Source organism: Phragmites australis, chromosome 21 (assembly GCF_958298935.1).
Source record: "Phragmites australis chromosome 21, lpPhrAust1.1, whole genome shotgun sequence".
Classification (NCBI taxonomy): Eukaryota; Viridiplantae; Streptophyta; class Magnoliopsida; order Poales; family Poaceae; genus Phragmites; species Phragmites australis.
Genome location: NC_084941.1, coordinates 15,245,804 through 15,272,985, shown reverse-complemented (window position 1 = coordinate 15,272,985; position 27,182 = coordinate 15,245,804). Strand labels below are relative to the sequence as shown.

At 43.8% G+C, this 27,182-nt stretch overlaps 1 protein-coding gene across 1 annotated transcript; it reads left to right on the top strand.

Moving 5' to 3' along the window:
- The first annotated feature begins 1,171 nt into the window (after nt 1-1,171).
- LOC133903927 (endo-1,4-beta-xylanase 5-like) lies at nt 1,172-3,969 on the top strand. Its single transcript, XM_062345416.1, has 5 exons — nt 1,172-1,229; nt 1,394-1,437; nt 2,115-2,340; nt 2,491-2,657; nt 2,740-3,969. The coding sequence occupies exons 1-5, from the start codon at nt 1,184-1,186 to the stop codon at nt 3,967-3,969; spliced, it is 1,713 nt and encodes a 570-aa protein (XP_062201400.1). The 5' UTR covers nt 1,172-1,183.
- The last annotated feature ends 23,213 nt before the right edge of the window (nt 3,970-27,182 follow it).

Below are 27,182 nucleotides of genomic sequence, written 5' to 3'. Positions count from 1 at the left end.
TGCTGGTTAGATCCATGAATTGGATGTAATAATACCACCATCGCTACCGGTTTCAGCAACAAACTGTAAGTGATAACCAATTGTCACTACTCGTTCAACAACCGGCAGTTCTAATCCAAGAATATCACTACTGATTGCATAGTGCCAGTTTAAAAACCGGCACTGATCGTGATTCCGAACTGGCACTGAATGCGATTTCTGTAGTAGTGTGTGATACAACTCAACGATTTAGAGATATGAAAACGATAATTCCTTAGTGAAAACCCACAATCTCTCAAATAAAGTTAGTTTTCTCTTGAAATTTTGTAGATATTCAGAGCATGGCATCCCTCTAGTAAATTTTGTAAAATTTTCAGAACATCTACACTCGAATTTCTTATATTTGCAGTAGTTGTTCCAAACATCACCCTTCATGCATTATACTATTTTTCAAAAGATGCATGTGTTAACCTGGATAAAAATAACATCGCCCTTCATGTTTTTCTTCAGGGTAACAAAAAAACAACCATTAAAAAAGATCTGAAGGCGGTTCTACTAAGATTCATCCAATTAATTTGCAGCACAATGCCATGCTAAATCTTTAGATGGCATGCATCTATCCATTGATATCATATTAATTATGCAGCCCAGTGCTATCTCATCTAATTAATTGGATATTCTCCAAACAAAATATGGAAGAAACTGTCACAATCAGAGTGTGGCCAATCTTTTACTAAACATTTATTTATTTACCTGATACACTACGTGAGAAATAAGAAAGATATACTGAGATATTTTGAAATCGATAAAATTAATTGGGCACTTTTAATTTTGTAAATGCATGGATAAAATGTTTTCAAAAGATCCGGCTAGCAAATCAACTCTTTTTGGCATGTAAGAATGTAAAAATCTGATACTCCCTGCTATACTTACGTTTCGTATATATAGTAGTTCTAATAGAGCATATACACATTATAGCAAGCTCTTAAAACAATACGATTCAAATGCATCCACACATTTACAGCATTAACTCTCTGCTATACTTACGTTTCGTATATGTAGTAGTACCCATTAAAACAAAATAAGAAAGTAGCTATAGGTTACCAATTTCTCTTTCTCAAGTACCAATATATATTCACCTGTCTCCATCAAGTAGATCAACTCTTTAGTAGTACAAGTGACATACACGGTGAGAGTTATAGGCATGGGAAATTTGGTGATCTTGTTGCTCTGCATTTCCTTCCTTGAAGGTTAGTTTGTTCTTGTTGTTACGCTGTTCTATTGTTAGAAAAGTTTATTTTTTTCTCTTGCATGTTTTTCTTTGATATATGGCACTTTGTGGTTATCTTCATGTTTGCTATTTTGTAAGAACAAACAATGCTGATGTATGCATCTGTTCCTCGAATGTTTTTAGGAATGGCTAAATCAGTTCCCTACGACCATACAGCGAGCATTGTGGCAAGTAATTCAGTTTCTTCTTTTTTTTTTTGTGCGCAAGTTTGTTTCAACATTTGGAAGAAGTCCTTTTCATTTCATTTTTGTTTTCTCGGTACATCACTCACACATAATATCATCCGGCACAATAGACATTCTATATTCCTTAACTTTTTTTATATAGCATTTTTGAAAAAAAGAAGATAACAAAAGATAATGTTTAAAGAATAGAGATTATCATGGCTTACACAGAATATTTCTATTCGCATAAGGGACAACGCAAAGCAGAGATCCTTCCGCAGCGGGAAGTTAGATATTCATCTTAGCTGCTATTTTTGTTTTTTGCATGTATCCTCCTATTTATTTTTTGATAATGATGTATTCTCCCATTTAACTACCACTGATCAATAATAATACATAATATTGAGTAATTAATAATTAATACAGCTAAGAAGTTATTTTCCGTTCCTCTAGTAAGCAGTAAAGTATTAAATCGAAAATTTACGCCACAAACCTTCTAATTCTTAATTGAACAGTCAATTCTGTGTTCAGGTTTTGATTATTTGAGCCTGTGTACAGCCGTATACTTGGTGCGACGACCAAAATTCATACTAGATTAGTCCCAGAAATTCTGATTTGAATATTATTCTAAATAAATGATGTGAATATGCGCTGTTCGTCCTTTCTCCATTGTTCCCCAGTGCATGAGCAACCCAATGAAACCTCTCTACAGCGGCGGCATCATCCAGAACAGCGAATTCAACGGCGGCTTGATGGGCTGGTCGGTGCCCTGGGGCGCCAACGCCGCAATCAAATCCTCGCCGTCCGGCAACAAGTTCGCCGAAGCGTTCAGCAACGGCGCCCGGCCGTCGCGCACCGTCATCCAGAAGATCCATATGCAGACCAACACGCACTATGCCCTCTCAGGTACAGTTCTAAGGGCAATCTCAAATATAATTCTTAGCAGGCTGGGATAATTTTATTTCATTATCTAAACAATTACACCTACATAATCATACATCCATGCAGTTCTCATGGCCTAGTAATCCAACTCTGTGTGTGCGTCGATGTACGCAGCATGGTTGCAGGTGTCCAACAGCGGGGTGGACGTGAAGGCCGTTGTCAAGGATCCCAGCGGCTCCTTCATCCCCGCTGGCACCGTGGTCGCCAAGGCCGGCTGCTGGACCATGCTCAAGGGCGGCATGACTGCATACTCTTCGGGTCCAGCCGAGCTCTACTTCGAGGTAGTAGACATCTTCAGTCAAACATTGTTGCGAATTCAGTCAAATCTTTAGTAACTGCGCTTAACATAATTTGTGCATACAGGCCGATGCCGCCGTGGACTTCTTGGTGGACAGCGTCTCCCTGCAGCCCTTCTCCTTTGACGAATGGAACGCGCAGCGCAGCCTGTCCGCCAACAGGGCCCGCAAGAGCGCCGTCAGGGTTGTCGCCCAGGCTGCCAACGGGAAGCCACTGGCGAACGCCACCCTGAACGTCAAGGTCTCGAGAGCCGGCTTCCCGTTCGGCAACGCGATGACCAAGGAGATCCTCGACAACCCGGCATACGAGCAGTGGTTCACGTCGCGGTTCACCGTGGCCACCTTCGAGAACGAGATGAAGTGGTACAGCACCGAGAGGAGCCAGAACCAGGAGGACTACAGCGTCCCGGACGCCATGCTGCAGCTCGCGCAGAAGCACGGCATCAAGGTGCGCGGCCACAACGTGTTCTGGGACGACAAGAAGTCGCAGACGGGGTGGGTGAAGCCGTTGAACTCGACCCAACTGCTGGCGGCGATGCAGAAGCGGCTCAATTCCGTGGTGACGCGGTACGCCGGCAAGGTGATCGCGTGGGACGTGGTGAATGAGAACCTCCACTACAACTTCTTCGAGAGCATGCTGGGTGCGGAGGCGTCGCCGCAGATCTACCAGCAGGCGGGGCAGCTAGACAGCGCGGCAATGCTGTTCATGAACGAGTTCAACACGCTGGAGCAGCCCATCGATGCGAACGCGATGCCCACCAAGTACGCCGCCAAGATGAACCAGATACGCTCCTACGCCGGAAACGGCCGCCTCAAGCTCGCCGTCGGGCTCGAGGGCCATTTTTCAACGCCCAACATCCCCTACATGAGGGCGACGCTAGATACGCTCGCGCAGCTTGGGATCCCTATCTGGCTCACCGAGGTCGACGTCACCACAGGCGCTATGCAGGCGAGTTACCTGGAGGAGGTGCTGAGGGAAGGGTACGGACACCCGAACGTGCAGGGCATCGTGATGTGGGGGGCGTGGCATGTGTACGGCTGCTACGTGATGTGCCTGACGGACAGCAACTTCCGGAACCTTCCCGTCGGTGACGTCGTAGACAAGCTCATCGCCGAGTGGAAGACGCACCCCATAGCCGCCATGACCGACGCGGACGGCGTGGTCGAGCTCGACCTCGTCCACGGCGAGTACGACATCACGGTGACCCACCCGTCGTTGAAGGCGCCCGTTGTGCACGCCATGACGATTGATGCATCGTCGTCGGCGCTGCAGCACGCTATAGATTTGAAGGCGTAGGAAAAAGACATTGAGTTGGTAGTCACCAGACAAATTTTGTTGTGGCATGAAGTGATGCTAGATAGTTTTATAGGTTCTTCATTCGTGTCAACCCAATTCTCAATAGACATTTTTCTTCCTCACTTATCTGAAACATTTTTTATATAGCTCGTCTGGACAATTCTATACTCTTCCACACCTTATTTTCTGTGCGTTGTTTGCGAAGATCCATGTTGAGTGTTGGGCTGGGGGATGTTTGGATCTGTTAGGCAAGAATGTGAGCTAGTCCTATAGGTAGCAGGCCCTTAAAGAGCTTCCGGCACTACACCACAATGGATATTTATAAATGGATTTTAAATCCTATCATAGATGGTTGTAGGTTCTGTCTCTGCAGAAGTATTTATGATGTCGAGCTTTTTACATACAGCTTCTAAACCGCTTGCAATACACTTGCAGACAGATTTTCCAGATAACCGTCTAAGCATAGTAAGAGTGATACACGGTGTTTGTTTAAACTAGTCTATGATTATTAAGAGTCACATACGGGTTTTATTTGAACCAGTCTATGATGTTTAACTTTTGTGATAGATGCTTTATGATTCTCAAATTAAACATATTGACATATTATTCAGAACACAAAACATATGTATTTAGATATATATCACAAAAGTTAAGAATATCATACGGATGCAAATCATACATTGTTCAGAACACATAAACCTGACTTGCTATATATCATTGGTCGATTGACATCATATTCAAAAGGATGAAATGATTGATATCATGGCGACGCCATCTTCCAAAAAGATGAAAAGTGATCGACAAACTTGGGTCGATCGACGCCGTTTTTCAAAAAGATCTCAGTCTCATGTGTTTTAGCACACAATATCAAACCAAGAATCATCTTAAATTAGTATCTTGTGGTCATCTGGACTTGGCTACACCTTGATGATCTCACGCATCAGCCAAAACCAGACTGTGTTGCTGCTAAACTACTAGCCATGGTTCAGCAAGAAATGGGCATTCAAGTCTGTCTTGGAGTTAACGAAAATTTCTCGATTCTAATGAACAACAATAGAGAAATTTCCATCTGGTAGAACAGAATGGAGAACATTGGCATACATAGGGTTGACAGAAGGGGCCTTCATAGCAGCGAAGAAGACGAAGTCCATCAGGTTGAAGTCGACGCTAAGCATCCGCGTTGTTGAAGCTGCCATAGGGACAACCCTGTCCTACCACCTCCTAATTGTCGTAAATTGTTGCAGATCTATGATGGAAACAAGGTTGTGCCATCAATTGCACAGATGGAAGTAATGAAAACCACCATGAAGGAAACAATATGATACTCACATCGGTGCAGTGAAAGGGATTCAGCCCCTGCCGAGATATCGCTTCTCCGACGCTGATGGTGAGTGAGGACACAGAAGACTCCTCGCATCTCAGTGTAGTGGACACTTGGATATGGCGACTGAGGAAGAACACTCCTCACCACTTTATATGGAGGGGAGACGAAGGGTTGTGTGTGTGGGGAGCCAAAAGAGCCTTAGGAGATGAGTAGTTTATGTGTGTTGAAAGCCAAAAGAGCTAGGAAGATGGGCGGTCAAATTTGAAAATGTTTACGGTCTTTAAATATAGACGGGTGTTTATAAAATCCCTCTGTGTCTATGAATAGATACAGACAGATCTTACAAGAAACTTTCTGTGACAATATCATAGACATATTTTTTTAAATGTCTTATGTGTCTGTATAATAGAAATAGATGGATTTGTAAAAACCGTCTATGAGTTCATTCATACCTAGACTCCTATCTTGTTATAAACACGTCTGTCTTAGCAACCATCTGAGGATATTTTGTCTGTGACAGCTCCTAAAGAAACCGTTTGTGACATATTGTCTGCTTTCAATGACTCTGTGGTAGTGCGGATATAGCTTGGTGTTTGAGATTCTTGAGTGGCATGTAGATGGTTGCGATGTGGGCGTGGACTGGGTGATGGTGCATACATGTGGGTGTGAGTCAGAGTGGGAGGACAAGTGTCAACTCTAGGTTAGTTGAGGTGGGTGAGTAATTAATTTGGATCTCAAACATCAAATGTCTTTTTTTCTTAAATCATAAGTCTACTTTCGAATCCATTTAAATCATGGCGTTGATTAGAATCAATGCAACAAAATGAGATCCAATTGTTGTATCCTACCTTTGGTTCTCTTTGTGCAACTTGTATCAGTCCTTAGATCAGTAGCTAATACGTACAATTTCAACATAATGGACATCACAGACATACTTTGAATACTATACTTGAATTAGAGCCTTACAATGCAACAGAAACTTAACGGGTAGACCCAAGCCCTATAGGTAACTTAAGTGTGGATTAAACCTTAATCTTCTACCTTTCATTGCCATCAGCGTAGTCATTCTATAATCTTCATCTGAATTCAATAAAGTAAGAGCGAGTACATAAAGTACTTAGCAAGTCCTACCTCAAGGAGAAATAAGAAGATGCATAAGGGTAGAACAAGGACAATGCCCTAGGTTCTATAGGTTTTATAGAAAGCAAATTTTGTATGCAGAGGATTAGTTTGCAAAAACTTTTTTAAAGCAGTTGAGAAAAACAGAGTTGATAAGAATATAGGATTGTTGGCCCTAGGGGAGATATGATCCATCCCACCAGTTCTCACATTTTAGAGTTGGTGGACACCCTATTGTTGCCAACTCGAGGTTCAAAGCATGCACATTCAAAACACAGGCCCACGACCTAGTCACACATGCTTACACTATTGAGCTAATCATTAAGACCACTGTAACAGCATATGTGACCGCGGACACATCTATTTGAATAGATTTATACTCTCACTACTAGAGAAAATATTTGTACATATGGTTCAAAATCCCCGTGCGAGATGCTTTTTTGAACCATTTGTGGAGAAAAATCTATACAAATCAGAGTTGTATAAATGGATTTAACCATCTGTACAAAAGATTTCTACAGATGGCTCCAATAACGAGCCATCAGTACTATGAAATATCACAGAAGGCTCAAAGTTTTTAGCAGTTTGTGATATAATAACAGTAAGGATGTAAGGAATTCATTTGCTTCATTTTCTATATCATTAGCCATAATGGTATAATATGTCAATATACTGCAAGATGCAAGCATTTTCAATATATTGAAATGAAAATCTTCTATTGAGATTACAAACCTTTACTCCTAGAAGTTGTCATGATCATGAAATTTACCGCTCTCCTTTATGATCTCCGCATTCGCATGTATAAAATGTATGAGCCATTTTTTAATGTACATAAGACTGTCCTTCAAGATATTATTTGTAGGAAATTTATATATCTTTAGAAGAAAATTAAAATAGTTAGGCACAACGATGAAAAATGCATTTTAATATACTATAAACTAATCGACAGATATACTGGTGGACTAGAGGGAACAATTTGCAGCATATACTGGGTAACATAGAACCAACGGAGATTGGTGCCCTGCGGCTGCTTGTGACATTGCAAAAATTTGTGCATGATACATTTAGTTCTATGGAATGCATATTATAATGGTAAATTGATGTGCGATGGAGGAATTATTACCGGGAACAGTTGTTGGTAGATCACCGAGGGTTTATGTCTCTGTACGATCCTGTCCATCAAAACATACTTCGTGAATGCTGTCACACCCTAATTTTCAGATTTCTTAAATTTTTAAAATTTTCCAAGATTATTGAATAGCTTCACCAGTAGCATAGGTTTAAAACCTATTTTCCTAATCAATCAATCAATATAGGTTATTATTTTGCATGCATTGCATGCTGAGTTTTTTTAGGAGCCAGGTAAATGCATTAGAGTTCTTTTTATTTTTTCTTTCTCCTTGGTGTTTTGAGTGAAAAAGATTTTGAAAAAGTTTTTACAAAACTTAGTAGTGAATAAGTTAAGGATCTTAATGGTTGGAATTCAAAATCTTTGAATTCATCATCTATTCAATCCTTGATCATACCTGATCCTTCTTTAGTTCAATTCAAATCTTATCCAAATCTTTGTTTAAAGCCAATCTCTCCACTTTCTCAATTCTACCCAAATCCAAATTCAAATTCCTTATCTGCTCCTATTCTTGTTCAACCTCATTTTTCGTTTCTCTTAAATTCACTCCAAGCTCAATTCAAATTCAATCCTCATTCAAATTTCTCTGCAAAAGTTTGTTTTCTAAACCATAGATATACCTAAAGTGTCTTTGGGCTCAATCTTGCTAAGTCCAAACCCTTAGCCAAGTCTTCTAGATGGCCCAATAAAGGATCTACGAAATCTGTAAATTTTCACGGAGTTCTGGACAGCCTCATCTTCCCATGAAGTTTCGGAGTTCAAAACGACCTCAAATGCAAATCTTGACAATACCAAGGTCTCATCGAGAGCTTCGATTTGAACCTATGGAAGTCCCCTTTTGGACAATGGAGCTAGGAGTTATGGCCCCCGAAATCAGTGCTGCGCAGGTAAGTCTTAGTTCAACCAATGAATACCAAAGTTGTAGATATTTTTGGGTACTATAATTTAGAGTCTAGAAACATCCAATTTGAAGTCCATACGATGGAGATATCACCCTCGGAATAGAGAGCTACGAAAAAGAAAACTGTAACCGACTCGAACTCGAATCCGATTCATGTTCAGTTTTGGACTCCACCTCAACCAGCCGCCCTAGCCCTATAAATATGAGTTGCACGCCCTCTCCTATCCCTATTCCATGCCACTAAGCCCTAGAAGTCACTGCTGCCCTATCCATGCGCCACCATTTGTCAGAGCCGCCGCTGCCGCCGCCCGTGTTGCGCTACCTCATTGTCTTCTTTGCGAATCCTCCTTCCTCGACCATCAAAGCAAGGTGAGGACCCCTTCTTCTCCTCACTTACTACTTTTTTAGCATCATACTAAGTCCCTAGCCAAGCCCTAGCCCCGGCCAAAGCCCGATCTTCGTCACCACAGTTGTCGCTGTCGCTGTCGTGAACAGCCGAGCTGTAGCCAATTGGCATCGACGTTCCCGACCAACTAGTGCACCGTTCACCACGTCCATTCACCAGCACATGTCCCATGATGTTTCTCACACCCTCACCAACCAGGTCAGCCAGTAGAGCAGCCAAACCACCAGAATCAAGGTCAACATACCTGCTATCCGGTTTCTGGACGCGTTCTGTGCGCGCACTGGATTTGCATTCGTTTTCCCCGTCAATCTGGAAGCCGTATGGATGCACCAACTACATTACAGCGTATCCCATCGAGTCTTCTACATGACCCTAGGAGACCATCCTGTTTGTGCAACGACATGACCAGGACGCCATTGCCAACCACAACACATCGCAGCCATCACCTGTCTCATCTCTGCTAATTGTTCTTCCTCTCAATGGATGATCTATCAAAACCCATGCCATAGCATTGTATTCCCAGGATATATGAACATCTCTTTTCAAACGGTTTCTCAAATTTCAAAGCCAATCTCTGGGAACGCGAGCATCTTCGTTCCTGCATCTGTTCGCGGTCACCACCAAACCTAGCAGTAGTCATCGCTGTTTTGTCGCTACCTCGGATGACCCCTTCCAAAACCAACCATACCGCTGAGTTAGTTTTTCCACATTCTACGCTATGCTTCCCGCGTTTTGCTGAAACACCATCGAAGCCCGACATCGATGTCAGTGGCCATGTGCCCGATCGCCATCTCCGACGAAACCCAAACCATCACCGCTACATAGAGTCACCGGTAGTATCCTTAACCTAGAAGCGCAACATTTGGCCTTTTTGATCCATCATAGGTGGTTGAGACTAGATCTCAGCGTATCCCATCTTTAATCTAAAATGGTACTTGCATAGCATGCCAAGTCAGTACCACATCATTCTCCTTAGCCTAGTCAGCGAAGTCTGGTCTGCCCTACACTTCTTGAATCTTACGTAATGATGTTGTCAATCCTGGCACAATGATTGTGCAATAAAGCCTTTTCCCATAGGAAGATAATTCCACTAAACTAGTCTTCCTTTTCAGTCTAATCCATCTCCCGAAAGCTGTTCTCTTTTCATCTTAACTCCAATTTAGGCGATTCTTGCATCTAAATATTTCTAAAATTATACCTATCCAACCATAGTATTTTTAAAGTATTTTAATGATATTTGGTATGTTGTTCTTAGTGTTTTCCTTTGTGTTGTTTGTCGGTAGTTCTCGCGATTAGTAAATAACGTTCCGGAGCAGTTCGAGAGACTTCAAGACCAAAATTTCGACAACACTAAGCAGCATTGGGTAAAAGGCAAGTGTCCTTGATCATATTTTACCTATCTTTTTAAATGTTTTGTTTTACAAATTGTTTGCAATGTCTGTCAATATGATGGGTAGTCACCTATGTTAGGATTTTTCCCTAGTTTTCCCTTATCATCCTTTGAAACCTAGATGGGTTATGGTTATGTGTCCTTTTCTGGTAGATTTGCTTAGCCATGCTTTTTGGATGTTGGGAAGTGTCATATACCTGATTTAATGGACTTATGCAATGGTGATAATGAACTTGAAATAGTAGCATGGAACCCTCGGACTTGGGCAAAGAGTTGATTTGATGATGGTGGTTTATGTGGTGGGCTTGTGGATATGTTCCAAGCAGAGATGTTAGGTTTTGTTTGTTATTTCCCTGTTCGATAGTCTTTGCCCAAGTATCACATATAAGGACCTATTCGTGGAGTGACAACCCAAGAAATACCTTACCAAACACGAGGCCGATATGGGTAACCTTAGCATATCAATTAGACACCTGGCTGGTATTCGTTGGAGTATGAGGACCTAATTGATGGACCATACTTCGTAGTGATCCTCCTGGCGGCACACCATTGGCGTGTGTTAAGTGTTCCGCGAACACGGCAACATGGAAATCACGACTCATGGCTAAAAGTTGGATAACCTCTGTAGAGTGTAAAAACTGTAATAACAGCCGTGCTCACGGTTATGAGAGACTTGGATCCTCACATGATTAGTGGGTTGTGGTTATGGGTTTGATTTTGGTTATGGCCCTGGTACAAGGAGTACTAGATGGTTGTGGTTTTAGTTATAGCACAGGGACTACTAGATGGTTATGTTATGTAAGGTAGGGAGCCTTGTATGCTGGGTGTTGGACTGTACGGGTTACATTCACTTAATAATTGTTTAATACTTTTTGAGTCTAAATATGTTTTCATTACTCAAATTTATGCAAATATATCATGTGTTAACCTATTCTTGATATAAGCCTGCATATCATTATCTTTCCCACACTTGCTGAGCGCGTCATGTGCTCACAATTGCTATTTTCCCTATACTATGCGACATGTGTGTTGCTGCTCAGTGAGTGAAGATGTTGAAGATTATAAAGATGAGGTTGTGACGTTCTAGGTGCGTGTCTCCTGGTCGGTTGCCAACAGTGTTGTTGGGCACCAGTGCTTCTATTCCGCTGTAGATATCTTCATAGAAGACAATATATGTCAATTGTTGTAAGAGTTTCATATTTATATAATAAAAGTATTGCTTTTGTTACTTCACCTGTGACGTCCTTATGTGTGTTGAACATCTTGGGTACACATAAGCCGCATCTGGTTTTGTCCGTTAAAATTGGGTGTGACAAATGCCTTTGTCAACAAGTCCGTCAGGACTAAATACCTTTCGGGGTCATAGTACATCAAGTCAAGGTATATGCAGTGTTGATTGTGTGTATAGATACCAAGTAGAATCCAATAGTCTCAGTAGTTGTACAGTAGAAGAATAAGGTCCTTCAACCCACAGAGAGCGGTCATGGCCTCCGCGATGTATTTCCCGACATGCCCTAGAGACCAAGCGATCGTTGACCCACATATGACCTGTGGGTCGAGGAATCCAATTCTCGGATTCTCTCTCCTGCCTTCTTGAATCTTAAGTCTACACATAAGAGTAATGTAGATGAGTGAGCGTATTGTTGGGGATGATCTCCCACCCTCCCCCTTCGTAGGATAGCTCGAAGTCTGCCGGAGGCTTTGAACTCTTGTCACTGCAGGTTTGTTTCAGGGAGTGCAGGAGAAGATCATGAAGTACTCTCGGTCGAAGGCTGTAGGCATGCCCGCAATCCCAGCTTTCCGTGTTGGTGAAGGCAGTGGTGAGCCTTCAGCTGGAAGCCGAAGGCTACACCAGCAGTTTTGTTGACTGGAATGGGCGAAGGTAGCAGTGTCTTTGACCTGGAGCCGAAGACCAGCTCGTGGCACCAAAGGGGAGAAGGCTTCGGCGGATTTCCAGGGACCGAAGACCATGACTGGATAGCGGGGCCCGCTTTAACTGCCCGCAGAGTTGTAATTATGTAAATATGCTTGATTGTACCATAATGCCCCCGAATATTCCAAGAATGTAGCAGGTAAGAGGGTAGAAACTGTAAACCCCGTGTGGAGTGGTTGAGTACGGGCTATAAATAGGGCCATCCTTTATCAAAGAGATGAATCGAAATAGTTCTCACCCAGGCACGTGTCACCCCAAGAACCCTTCGACATTCTCCATAAGTGAAGGTCCACCATGTTTGGAACTTCGGTTCCAAAAGTTGGCGCCATCCGTGGGGACATGAACGGATCGAAGCCATGCCACCTAAGAAGAAGAAGAAGCCAACTAGTACATTGGAGGCGTTACCGGAACCTTCGGCTGCGGCCAGGGCTTCGGTCGAAATACCCCCTTTGGCGCTGTCAGGGTCGAGCAATGCTTCGGTCGGAGGAGCTTCGGGTGGGCACGTTTCCTACAAATCTAAAATGTGATATTCTTTCTGTTTGGACAGGTTCATTTCCGTGCCAAAAGATATGGGAGCATTCAACTGCGGAGCTTTTGTTGCAGGAATTGTAAAGGTAGGAATCCCAACTCTAATGTCCAATCATTGACCTTATCATTTTATCTGAGCAATATTTCAACACTTTTTGTAGGGTGTATTAGATAATGCTGGCTTTCCTGCGGTAGTTACTGCACACTTTGTACCAATTGAAGGCCAGCAAAGGCCAAGGACGACAATCTTGATTATATTTGCTGAAGAGGTAGAACAAGTTGGTATGGTTTTACGTTGCTAGTTCTTTTGCACATTGATGAAGTGTGTGTGTGTGTGTATTACTGTTTTACTCAGAAAATATGAGTGCTTGACTAGCATGAAAATGCATGGTTGGTTCCAGCGGGGACCCAACATAAGTCGAAGCCGAGGGAGATGCGTGGAGGGCACCCTCGCCTTCGGTGTGTTCAACCAATTCCGAAGAGGGCCCACGGTGGTAGCAAAGCTGCGGTTGGCAAGGTTGGAGCTCGTCGTCTTCAGGCTCAATCTTCGGTTCAATGAGCATAGGAGAAGGCTCGACGTCTCCGCGCGCAATACGACGCAAGTTGTGCTCAGCTCTGCGGTTCACTAAAGCCGAAGGGCTAAAAGATTTCCAAAATGCTTTGGTCCTATTATTCATTGCATTGTATGCCTTACACTTCGCCTCCCAATACCGCTCGAAGTCAATATTTGGATGACGGCGGTGATAGGATTCCTAGCAAGACCAAGACACAAAAAAATTGTCCCTCATCATAGTAACGGGAACAGCCTCTTCGGCAACCTGCACAGTGTTCGAAGGGAGGACCTACGCAGGGAGCGCAAAAAGTCAAGAATATTTCGCAATAAATAAAATAGTATATATTACATCGTTAATGTACGCTACATTGCCCCAGGGTATAAGGAAATCTCAATAAACAAAATGACGCTTCGCACTGAGTCGTCACACCTTCCCGGTCTCTTCGGCCGCCATTGTTGTAGCTTTAGACGAAGGATCGTCACTTGCCTTCGCCTGCAAAAGAAATATTTCTTCAAAGCGTACACGACTAGAAAAACTAAACAAAACTTAGTATGAAGAAATGTACTCGCTGGCGGTTGATCTCTGCCTCTCGGAGGGCGAGCATGCAGCCGTGTCTGCACCAATAATTGGTAGTAAACGATCGAGCAGTGGCCTTAGACACCCTCGTTACGCCCGAAGTAGACATATCCGTGGGGTACCGGAAGGTGGACTTTTGGATCGCAGTATGATGGTCACAGCCCGTCATTTCAATCGACTGGACAAGGCTTCGGGCGGCAATCATTGCGCAGAAGTTGCCATATAATTGAGTGGCGGGGAGAAGGCTCCCGCTGGTTTCATTAATCCAACTTATAAGACCCTCAGCCCGATAATATTGAGTATTGGGGGGGGGTAGCCGAAGCACCAATCCCTTCGAAGGTGTTGCTGGTGGCTTCGCATGCAGCGACGGCCTTTCGCTCCAGTTTCCCAAGCGCGTTTAAGGCATCTTCGGACGGCGCCTTCTTTTTTCGGCCACTCCGTGGCGAGCGCTCGGGCTATTTTTGTTTCTTCAAGGCACCCATGGGAACCTCTTTGCGATGTCTTCTACCGGGGAGCCCTCTCCAGGACCCTACAGCAGCGTACTAGCCTTCGGCCTTTCTCGGTATGAAAGGCCCCGGTACTCCATGACTCGATTGAGCCTTCGGCCAAGACCCTGTTCGGCGCATAACTGGTCTTCACCTGACATAAACTTCCCAACAAGCATTGTAGCTCTTGCTTCAACTTCAGACACTGAAGGTCAGGAAGTGTAAGCAATGACAGCGAAGTTAAAATACAGAAAAATTAATAGCAAAAAATGAAAGTGTACATGTGTAGCCATGCACGGAAGGGTGAGGATGGCAGAGCCCCTCATGCCCTTTCTCCCCAAACTCCGGGATACTCTAGTCCTGGCAACACTCCAGTGGCTACAAACTCCTCTACGAGGCCGTGAGTGGATAAATACTTTGCACACCTGGCGAAGGCCTCGAGAGCTGTAAGCTGGGACGCTTTTAATCGCACGTCTGGAGCGCAGTTTCCCTTTACTTCCTCGCATTTTGAAACAAGAAATTCTTGTGGATCTACTTTGTGGTAGAACCACCACTGTGTCCAGTCGTTCAAGTATTTGTTTTTGTACACGACGACGGGCGTGGATAACCCAGTGCAATAAGCAAAGTTTAGGCAGCCATAATGCGCCTCGCTCTGGGCGCCCCGGGCGAACACTTGCTTCGGCTGGTGATGAAGCTGATGAGCAGCAGCGAAGGCCCTGGCCGACACCTTCGCTCCCTCAAACTGAGCAGCCCAGGAAAATAGCCCCATCCTTACAATGGCGTTGCGCGTGAGCTGGTGAAGGTAAACTTCGAATAATTTCAGCAACTTAACAACCATGCCATCGCATGGCAAGCGAAGGCCTACTCGAAAATAATGAGTGAATACAACCGCTTCGTTGTTAGAAGGCTCCGGTGTCTCCTGATTCCCGGTGAGCCTAACTTTTGATACGTCGTTGATCAATCCCTCTTTGACGATACTGACCAGCACTTCATCGTCCACCTTCGACTACCCAATCCAGTATGTCTTTGGGCGAGTAGACCTAGCTTTCGGTGCCATTGGGATGAACAGAGAAGCCTTGGACGGGGAGAGACTCCAAGGAGAGTGATGGGATTTGTACGAGAGCGACATCTTGAGCAGTGGCGTGTGGTAAAAACAAACAACCGTGGGCCGGTATTTATAGCAAAGAGGGCAGTGGTTAAAACGAGGTGCGCGAAAATTTGAATCGACGTGGGAAATGACGTCTAGGTATACATCGAAGGCATTAAAGGCATGTCAACAAAACAGTTACTCAGGGGCTGCATGGTACTAAAAAAATGGCAATTTCCCGAAGTGCATCCGCCCCAGCAAGCCTTCGATGAGCCGAAGGGGACGGCGTTCAGACGCATCTTGAAGACTACAGGTTCAGCCCATCGAAAATGAACCTTACCCGTAGAGGGCTACTGTTGGGGATAATCTCCCGCCCTCCCCCTACATAGGACAGCTCGAAGTCTGCCGGAGGCTTCGCACTCTTGTCACTGCAAGTTTGTTTTAGGGAGTGCAGGCGAAGATCATGAAGTACTCTCGGTCGAAGGCTGTAGGCATGCCCGCAATCCCAGCTTCCCACGTTGGCGAAGGTGGTGGCGAGCCTTCGGCCGGAAGCCGAAGGATACACCGACAGTTCTGTCGACTGGAATGGGCGAAGGTAGTAGTGTGTCTTCGACCTGGAACCGAAGACTAGCTCGTGGCTCCAAAGGGGAGAAGACTTCGGTGGATTTCCGAGGACAGAAGATCATGACTGGATAGCGGGGCCCGCTTTAACTGCCTGGGGCAGAGTTGTAATTATGTAAATATGCTTGATTGTACCATAATGCCCACGAATATTCCAAGAATGTAGCAGGTAAGGGGGTAGAAACTGTAAACCCCACGTGGAGTGGTTGAGTACGGGCTATAAATAAGGCCATACTGTATCAGAGAGATGAATCGAAACAGTTCTCACCCCAAGCACATGTCACCCCAAGAACCCTTCAACATTCTCCATAAGTGAAGGTCCACCTTGTCTGGAACTTTGGTTCCAACATGTATCAATGAGTTAGGCGATTAATAGAGGTTCTTCTTCTTCATCCTTGCTCTTGTCCTTTTGTTTGCTGGCTCTGCGCTTTCTGTGAGATGCCATTTTGGTGCACTATTGGCCAGTTTTGTTGGACAATTATTGTTGCTCATGTGGTACAGAAGGGGATTTGACCTTCGGTGGAGCACGACGAAAAGAGAAGTCGTTGCTAATGCGTACTAGAGACAGAGGCTACGAAGGCAATAGAGGAGCAACCAGTGTTATGATCTTCTTCGGCCACTGGATGAAGGAGTGGACGACCTCCCCAAGTGTGTTGATGTCATCCTCTGGGGTAATGGGAAGTGAGAGGGATGTGCCATTCCTGTATACCATCCACTGATACCCTAGCGTAACCAGGCTGTAGCGGGAGTCCGTGGATCATCTGTTCCCTGCTGCATGGGAATGCCAAGCCCGTGCCAACCTCAATGATGTTATGGAAGCCAACAGTGGTGGGCAGTAAGTTGGAGAACAGGTAGGTTACGCTAGCATAAAACAAAAAAAATCTACCGCAATCACCCAGGAAAATATGCTAGTAGGAGATCATATATCGTTACACTGGATGCACAATGCAACGGAAGAAGAATTGGAGTGAGTCGATTCAACATCATGCGTGTGAAACTCCTTGAACTACTTCTTGATCAGATCTGCGATAAGCCCCGCACTAGTGGTCATGCTCGACCAACTCCAAGCAAGTGGTCATGCTCCTCAACCAGCTCCTGATCAGGTCTATCGCAGCCTCGACTAGTTCTGAATGGTCATGCATCTCGGTCAGTGACTAGTCCCGAACACGTCACGATCATCTCGCTGAGAAGATAAATGCCACAATAGTAGAAACACCTCTACGTTAACGGGTAGAAACATCGAGCGCCGATTTGCTTGCACCTCACGCGTGGCTAGAGTTTTGGGAGATCGTGTGGAAAGCTGCGGCTAGGATTTTCGAGTGGCTGAACCTCACCATGCCCCACCTCACACCTCTCCTTATATAGAGCCCGCTAATGGGCTCCTATGTTGGAAGCCCTTTAGGACTCTAACACCTCATGGATCACAATCCAATCAAACCCATATATGAATCCAATTCACATATTTTGTTCTAACCCATTAAGTGTGTGGCCCGTTAGGTTCATGTACAAATGGCTACGACTCGAAAACCCTTTTCAAACCGAAATCAATAGCGGTCCCTAGCAAGACATATTGACTCTCGAGTATACACAAAAGATCATATCGACTGAACCTTGATATACACATGCATCGATCCCTTCGCCTCACAATACCAGTCAAGCTCAAAGTGAGATACGTGCCACCCTTGTGATAGCTCGACCATTCACTAGATCAAGTAGTGGATTCATCATGATTAACTCTTTAATCATATTGGGACGATCATGCACTTTCTCAATCCAACTACCTCGAGGGGCCTAGAGATATCTCTCCTATTATCATGTCCACTCAGAACTAGTCGAGGCCATGATAGATGTGATCGAGAGTTGGTCGAGGAACTGGTCGAGGTGCACAACCACCTGCTTGGAGTTGGTTGATCGTGACCACCTACACGGGGCTGGTCGTAGATCTGATCTAGAAGCTACTCAAGGAGTTTTACGTGCACGATGTTGGATCAGCTTACTCCAAGTCTTCTTCCACTGCATTGCGCGTCGAGTGGTAACGATCTATAACATCTTGCTAGCATGGTTTCCTAGGTGATTGCGGTAGAAAATTTTATTTTAGGCTAGCGTAGCCTACTCGTTCTTAACAAGCCAAGGTTAGTATGTCTTTTTCAGAAGATAGCTGGAATGATCCTTGAGTGGATTCTTCCGAAAGTTGCAAGATCCTCTGAGCCACTTGCTTGGTTTCTAGCTTCACAAAGGTGACGAAACCATCGACCAAGCATACAGCCCTTTGTTAGTACTAGTTCCGGGCCCACCTCTCTGGGATCTACGAAAATGTTATGGAGCGGTTCTCCCAAGCTGCCTGCTCATCCTCCTTGTCCTAGTCCAACTCTTTGCGCGCGTACCCACCGGTGCCGAGCCTGTGGGGGTGCGGGTTGTGTGACTGGCATGCCTTGTTAGCCAGACTCCGCTACCAAAATTCCTTAGAGTAGCACCACACCACATACTCTACCCATTGATCCACCAAGTACCCATAAGCAATATTATTAGAGATGAGATCCCGCTTCACATATGTATTATACAACTCGCTCTTGAAGGTCTCCCAGGCCTTGCCCATCTTGGCTATTGCCTATCTTTCAACGTCCTCCAAGGAGCATTCTGCAGGGATGTCAAATTGGGCTTTACTTGTTTCTCACAAGAAGTTTTTTTTGCTTTGAAGCACGGCCTTCCAGTTTGGGTAGGTTATCCTCACCCTTGTCCTTCAAAGTGTGGCGCATGCTCTACGGAATGCTGCCTGAGCTAGCTAATGCTATGTTGGCATGTCTGCCTCATTGACGTGAGCTATGGTGTAGTGACCCTTGGGCATTTGGTTTTTGCCTCAACCACCTTGATTTTGCTTCTGCGCCTGAGTTTCTTCTATTTGCTCTTGAGAAGTGGCCTTTGCATCTTGTTGAGCAGTGACCCCCTCTTGTTGTTCAGGAGAAGAGGCATGAAGCAGTTCAAGTTCATCTCTAGACGTCATCTTCAATATAGGAAAAGTCATAAGCTTATTAGGAACTTGTTATAATGGTAGAAGATTACTCAACTAAATAGAGAAAAGAAAAGGAATCAATATATAGACACAGTTATAGGCTTTTGTCTAAAATCTATATACTTGATCACGTTTTTACACACTATACAATACTACCTATATCCTTTTAGATACAGGTAAAGTTGTACGCACACTTTACTAGTACTTTAAGTTACATAGGAGTATAACAGTGCATACTATATATACTGAAACACAAAGTTATGTTATCATTGTAGGAACTTCCAAACTCTAGCTCAATAGGGGGATAGCTAGTTTCTTTGGACAGCTGGTTGAGGCCATGGGTTCAAATGCTCCCTATTCTCTTTCCCAAGATTACAGAGATGCACAGTTCCCCATGTACTCGTGATCATATTACTTTTCTAGTAGACTCGACAAAACACCCAGCAGTATCCTATGAAGCAAATGTGGACATACTAAATAATATCAAACTAATTCGGTGATAAGAACTATAAGAGAAGACAAAACCAAGATACAAGATAGTTGTAAATCCATCAGTTCATATGTCAAATACAAAACTCTAAGTATAGTAATCCCATTTTCACATTAGCAATAGAGCACACCTTAGAATTTTTTGGAATAATTTGTTTTCCTCTCTTTTTATATGTGTGCTCATGTTTGGGCATCACAGTACACCCATTTTCATGTTCAGTGATAACATGTGCTCGCACGTGAGATCGATAGCATAGGGCATGCATGTTTACACCAGAACTCTAGAAAATAGTACAGCAACATCTGCTCCATGTAAATGAAGCAAGCTCATGCAAAGTTCAATATGACCGAACAAATTAGCACATGAAAATTGAAACATGCAGGGAAACTAAACATTTTTTCCAGAACTAAACATACAAGGTAACATTTTTTCTTCTAGTGCACATTAACATGACAAGAATAGTTACTAACTAAACATCAGGTCTATCAAATGTACTGGACTGGCCTATTGGGCATGATGCAAATCATCAGGTATATAGCAGAGCATATATATGGGACATTAAGATTCAGATTCAGTGAATTTAAGTTACAAATCATCAGGCAATGGATATCTAGCAGGGGTAAACATGTAGGGGGCATTCAGATTCAGTTGCAGCTTTCTTGCTTCACTCATCATCAATTTCTATTTCAAACAACAGCAGCAAATGTTTGCTCGAATCAACAGACTTCCTTCACTCATCATCAATTTCTATTTCAAATAATTGCAGCAAATGTTCTATAAATGGAGCAGGAATTTAGGGATCTAAGATATAGATAGAGCAACACTAATCGAGCAGACACTACTGCAGAATAGGTGATCAGTACCGGTTCAAAAACGTGATCAGTGTCGGTTTCTGAACCGGCACTGATAGTCAGTGACTATCAGTGCCGGGTATGGAACCGGCACTGAAAATCACTATCAGTGCCATTTTTAAATTTTGGACGTTGCCGGAAATAGACACGCATACATATCAAGTTTCATCACAGCATATATACACAAGCACATAAAAATTTTATTTATAAAACATCAAGTCTCGTCACAATATATATATACACCGCATACTTATCAAGTTTCATTACAATAATCTTATGGAGTTTAAGATTTCTTGTGAACCGATGGATCCGAACTCTGCCCTTTTTTATGGGTTGAAGGTAACGAGAAAGACGATCCAATTTCATGGAACTCGCCGGTTGGATTGATGATTTCGTCATTGATAAACCCGACAAGTTGTTCTTGAAGTGCGTTGAATTCATGAGGCATGAGACGTTCTTTGGACAGCTTGAGGATCTGCAATTTCAAGAATTGAATAAATCAATACATATGATTTTGGCGTATCGAACCTGAAAATTAGTCATCAATGTGTATACCGCCTACCTCAGGATCTTCCATCAGGATCGAATCCTCTGTGTTGAAGCTGTGCATGAATTCCATTACATAAAAACCACATAAATTATTGCCCGAACCCTGCTTCCTACAAGGAAAGCCATGTCGGACTGTCCATTCTTTGGTGTATGGCCTGTATCTAACACTCTTCTTGGTGTATCGCGGGTACACTCTGTATGTGTGTGATTATTACCGTAAGTAGACTTAGATTCAATCAAATCAAATACTACAAGAGCAGTAACGAAGTGGTTAGTTTTTACCTTTGTAGCAAGTCAATGACGGGTTGGTAGGTTTCTTTCGGATTATTTTGTGAGTCGAAAATAAAGATGTTGCTAATATCTGACTGGATGACAAGGAGGATCCAGTGAAAACTGTACATAGGTCACTATAGGTTAGTTGGTCCTAATTTTGAACGATGTATTGCTCAAAAAGAGTAGAAACATGTACCCCCAGTGGTAGGGTAAAAGTATGTATTTCTTCAATTGTAGCTCCAGAAGACACTTCAGTACATAGTCCTTGGTTTTTTTTAGGTCGGTAGATTTCATCATTGTCAGGTTGACAAGATATGGGTCGATGAATCCCACATGCATGATGCACTCCTTCCTGCATCTTTGTACCTCCATTCTACACAAGGAATAAGTTAAGAGATTCAATACAATGGTACAGAAATGTATATTGTGAATTATACGTATACGACACTTACAGAGTCCAACAACTCAAGATAGATACGTCAAGGGCATCATGCTGGTACAGTCGATACATTTCCTCGAAGAATATAAAAATACTGCCATCCCCGTGGAGGAGATCTTGTTCCTTGACTCTGGCCTCGAAACTTTCCCTACCCTCCTTCAACTCATTCATGTACCACGCATGAAATTTTCGAAGTTGATATGTCAGTTTGGCCCACTCGTCCGGCGCGACCAACAGTTCACCCAGCTTAAATTGCCATCTCTCGGCTGCTTTGGGTGCCACGGACTCGTTAAAAAATTGCTCTCTTGTCATATTGGCATCCTTAAGGAATATTTCTAGTTGTTGTTCTTCCCGTATCTGGTCGATAGAAGCCTGCCTCAAGGATTTTTTTTCCTTTGATACGCTCGTAGTCTGATTGACGCTTAGCCACAGCAGGTTTGCTCAGCGTCAAGGGAAACTTTTTTGTTTCTGCAGTGAGTGGTTTTTTCTTCTCAGGCTCTCGCTTTTAAAAAAATTTCTCGACTTCGGCATTCACTATCGCTCTGTTTTCCTCTGCAGTTCTTTCATAAGGCAACTTCTCAGGTGCTGACACCTTCTTAGATTGAGAGCGTGTTGTCAACTTCGGAGGAGGAGTTGGCAATTTTGGTGGCACTGTTGTTGACTTCGGAGGAGGAGTTGGCTCTCTTGGAGGCACTGGTGCTGACTTCGGAGGGGGAGGTGTTGGCTCCCTTGGTGGCACTGTTGCTGACTTTGGAGGGGGAGGAGTTGACTCTCTTGTTTGCGACTTGTGTGGGGGAGGAGTCGGCTCTCTTCTCGGTGACGGTGGCAGTGGCGGCGATAGTGAAGGAGTTGGATCTCTTCCTGGTGACGGTGGCACTGGCGCCGACCGTGGAGGAGTTGGATCTCTTCTGTGTGCTGGGTCCGACTCCACATTAGACGACTCGTCTGTCTCATCTTCAAACAATATGTAGCGCTTGTGCCACAAAACGAAGCCACCCACGTTTGATCCGACCTCTTGGAACCCGTCTCTCCAGGGTAATCCATGTCAAGCTTACGGTATGGCTTTCACACGGAGTCCACGTGGACCTTAGCGTATACCCGTGGTATCGGGAGATCGTTCACGAGAGCCCATTCGACGCATTGGTCGTCCTGCCCCATAGCCACCGTGATGGTAATGTTCATGGTGGGAACGACAAGCTTGCACACCTTGCTTTCTGTGATGTCGTCCATGGGCAAACGGGCTAATTCTTGTTCTCCAAACCCCGCAGACGCACAGCTGCTCCGACGACCACTAGGGCTCACAACATTTTCTTCGCCTTGCTGCTGCCTGATTCCTTGCAGAAATGATTCTTTGATTTCTCTGATTTTGGCGTCTATCATCTGATGCTCTTGCACAAGTTCTTGTCGCACTACAGCCAGCAGGTCTTCCAGCTCTTCTCTCCGTCTCTTCCGACTCCTATAACTTTCGGTGGATTTTGGGAATCCCTCTTTCCAAGGCACCACACCCTAGCCTCTGGTGCGACTTGGGTGCTCCTTGGTTCCCAATGCAAAAGTACAACATATTGATTAGGTCCATAAGTACAACATACATCAGTTTCAGTTATGCAAGTGTTCATAGCCAGAGTACAGAACACATAATAATCAGGTCCACACAAGCATTATACATTCAAACTACTCATCGCTATCATCACTCGGCAACCACCAATACTCATCGCCCTCAATATGGCCAACATCACCGCCCTCAACGTAGTCATAAGGAACCACGTCGTTCGGGTCCACGCTAGAATCCACATCATCGCCCTCAAGATGGCCAACATCTTGATGGTCCAGCACCTCGGTCGATTGAATGGACAACTTCTGAAGCCTGCTCACTACCTCCTCAAGTTGGAGTACAAGCCGATTCGCATCCATAGAGCACTTGCACGAACAGGGATCGAAGCTTTCGTTAGCCATCTTCCTTAGGTCTACAACTATATCATCGATCTTTTCGATGGTCCACACCCAACCATTAGTCATTGTTCTACAACCATCCAAAATGGATAGGAAAACACATATGAGCTCAGTGTGAGGGATTGAAGATGCAATTTCAAAATGGAGCTAGATGTCTAGACGTATAGAATACTAAATCAATAATCACTCAAACTGTGGCAGAAATGTTTGGAGCAGATAGGAAAACAAAGAAAATCAAGAATCAACAACCAATGTGGCCCTACTTGTCATGGTATTCTGGTAGATCACCGAAGGTTTATGTGATCAGGTTCATTTATATTTGGGAAAAGTCCACTTTACTACCCTAAACAATTCACTTTGTCCACTTAACCCCTCATACAAAACTTTGGCTCACTTAACCCCCCTTATTATTTATACCAGTTTACTTAGCCCCCTAACCTGGATTTAGATGCCTGTTTTGACAGCATAGAGGTGGTTTTGACTCAGTTTAGCCACGTCGCCAGATGCATTTGTCCACGTCAGGTCCTCGGCTCAACATGCTTGGAAGCAGTCGAGCCCGGCCATTGATCGAGCCTTATTGAAGCTGTCGCGCTCGTGTCTTCCGGTCGCGCGCTGAGTCTCCTAATCGGCTCGAGTCTAGCTCTGGATCCGCTTCGACATCATCTCATGCTCGTAGATCGATGAGTCTCTTGGATCGTCCCGTCTCGGCCTGACGTATCCGGTGGCTGTGACACGGTTTCGACGTGCGATAGAACTCTGCCTCGTGGTTTCGGCGACTGCGCCGCCACCAAACTGATCACGGCGTGCGACACCGTCGGGCCTTGTGCAAATTTATCATGGCGTGCGACGGGTTCACCTGAGGTGAGGCATCCAAACCTTCAGTACTGGTTGAAGTTAGAATTTTAATGGCGATCATCTAGTGTTTGGTCTGGCCGCATAGTTAGGGCTTGCCTAGAGGGATCCTATGATGTTGGTTACGAACTGTGGACATCGTTCTCGTTGTAACTCCCGTTGATGATAAGAATGTAAGTAAATGCTTTAATTGTTCTTAGCATACTGACATGATCGGCCACATGACTAAATAAAAAAATGATTTAACTTGCATAGTATCATGCATGCGTGACTGGAAAGCCTTTGGAAGCAACATGCTTTGGAATAGCAAGAATTTAATGTAATGTGCATGCACGGATTTAATTGGGGGCATGCTTATACATCTGTGCATTGAAAAAAGACTGCAGCCTTATTATTGTTGAACGGCCGCACAAAAAGTCTATATATGCCTTGTATAGATAAAAGGAGGGAGTATATTTGTAGCATTTTCGCAGAGAGTTTGGTTTATTTGATATCCATTTTGTGCGTGCAGGTTGAATGGATAATCTTGATCAGCTGTCGGTCAAGTTTAATTTGGGAGGAGAGTTTCTACACTATGGGGATGATGTTAGTTATGTTGGCGGTGATGAAGCAATGTCCTATATTGAGAGAGATAAAGTGTCGCTTCCTGAGATTGTTGCGCACTTGAAGGATCACATGAACATTAGTGAAAGTGTTTCTCCATTGGTTGTTTCCTGGAAAGGAACTTAACAATGGTTTAAGAATGCTCACTGATGACCAAGTCTGTATTTATATGTCACAGTGCATTAAAGAGGGTGGTGTTGCGGAGGTGTATGCTGAGGTTATCCATGAAAGCTCAGACAAGAGTGATGATGAGAGCAACTATGAATATGAGTTAGAAGAAGAGGATTCAACAAAAGATACACAAAGGAGACATGATCCCATTGCTGAGAAATCAAAAGGAAAGAAGAAGGTTGATGAAACCGATAGTGCAGAGGAAGAAAGTGATGATAGTGATTCGTTTCCTAGAGATGAGGACAACTTAGAGGATGATGAGGAAGCCAAGGAGAACAGAAACCAAGCTAAGATGGTGAAGAAAGGTATGAGAATGAATGATGAAATTGCTATGGTGCCAATTGCATCTCAAGGAATACGATCAATAGTTGATGAAAATGTGGATGATGGCAATGATACACCATACTTTGATTCAAGTGAAGAAGCTTCATATGATGATGAAGAGGGCCCTGAGATCAGTGGTATAAGAAGGAAGAGTAGGTTTCCAAGGTTTGATAACAAGGCAACAATTCCTGTCTTCTCTCTTGGCATGACATTTAGGGGAAGAGAGGAGTTCAAAAAAGCTGTGGTTAAGTATGGACTTGCAATGAGAAGGCATATAGGTTTTCTCAAGGATGAGAAGAAGAGGATCAGAGCTAAGTGCTCCTGGCCTGGATGCCCTTGGCTGATCTATGCTGCTCACAGGACAAAAAATGATTGGTTCCAAGTACAAACTAACATTCCTCAGCATAGGTGTCCTCAAAGAAGAGACAATAAGCTTGTAACTGCGAAAAGGATCGCTGATAAGTATGAGCCCCTGATAAAGGCTAAACCTTCTTGGAAAATCCATGACTTGAAGGAGACTGTTTTGTTAGATATGTTTGCAGATGTTAGTGTTTCAAAGATCAAGAGAACAAAAGCTATTGTAATGAGGAGAGTGTATGAAGCCGCCAAAGAAGAATATTCCAAGATATTTGACTACCAACTTCAGATATTAAGAAGTAATCCTGGAAGTACCGTGGCTGTTTGCTTTGATTCAGATATTCTTGCACCTGTTTTCCAGAGGTTTTATGTCTGCTTTGATGCATGCGAGAAAGGATTTATTGCTGGGTGTAGAAAGGTAATAGGACTTGATGGATGCTTTTTAAAAGGAGCCTGCAATGGTGAGCTTTTGTGTGCACTAGGAAGGGATGCAAACAATCAAATGTATCTTGTTGCTTGGGCTGTAGTGGAGAAGGAAACATCTGAGACATGGTATTGGTTCATAGGGCTTCTGCTAAAGGATTTGAATGTTGCTATAAATGGAGAAGGTTGGGTAGTGATTTCTGATCAGCAAAAGGTATTTAGATGAAATTTATTCCATTTTCCATCCTTTGCATAATCAATCATATACAAGTTTTTGAACTAATAATTCATTTCATTGACTAGGGACTTCTAAATGCAATTGCACAGCTATTACCGCAAGCTGAACACAGGATGCGTGCAAGACACATTTATGCGAATTGGAGGAAAAAGTTTTGGGGTCAAAAATTCCAAAGGAAGTTTTGGAGGTGTGCAAAGGCTTCTAACAGAGAAATGTTCAACTTCTGCAAAGCACTACTAGCACAAGATACACCTGAGGGAGCAAAAGATATGATGACCACAAATCCCATGCATTGGAGTAGAGCATGGTTTAGGATCGGTAGCAACTGTGATAGTGTAGACAATAACATGTGTGAGAGCTTCAACAATTGGATTCTTGCAGTCAGAGCACATCCCATCATAAGTATGTTTGAAGGCATAAGGTGTAAGACCTTGGTTAGGATCCAGCAAAACAAGTTCAAGTCAGATAGGTGGCAGGGTAGGATTTGTCCAAACATATTGAAGAAGGTTCACAAGTACATTGAGGAATCTGGAAAATGCTTAACAATATGGAATGGAAAGGATGGTTTTGAGGTGAAACATGAAGATAAAGGTACAAGGTTCATGTAGACCAAAGAACATGCTCTTGTAG

Coding starts and splice junctions, on each gene's coding strand:
- LOC133903927 (XM_062345416.1), top strand. CDS start 1,184: ATGGGAAATTTGGTGATCTTGTTGCTCTGCATTTCCTTCCTTGAAG. Junction 1,230..1,393: donor CTGCATTTCCTTCCTTGAAG/GTTAGTTTGTTC, acceptor GAATGTTTTTAG/GAATGGCTAAATCAGTTCCC. Junction 1,438..2,114: donor ACCATACAGCGAGCATTGTG/GCAAGTAATTCA, acceptor ATTGTTCCCCAG/TGCATGAGCAACCCAATGAA.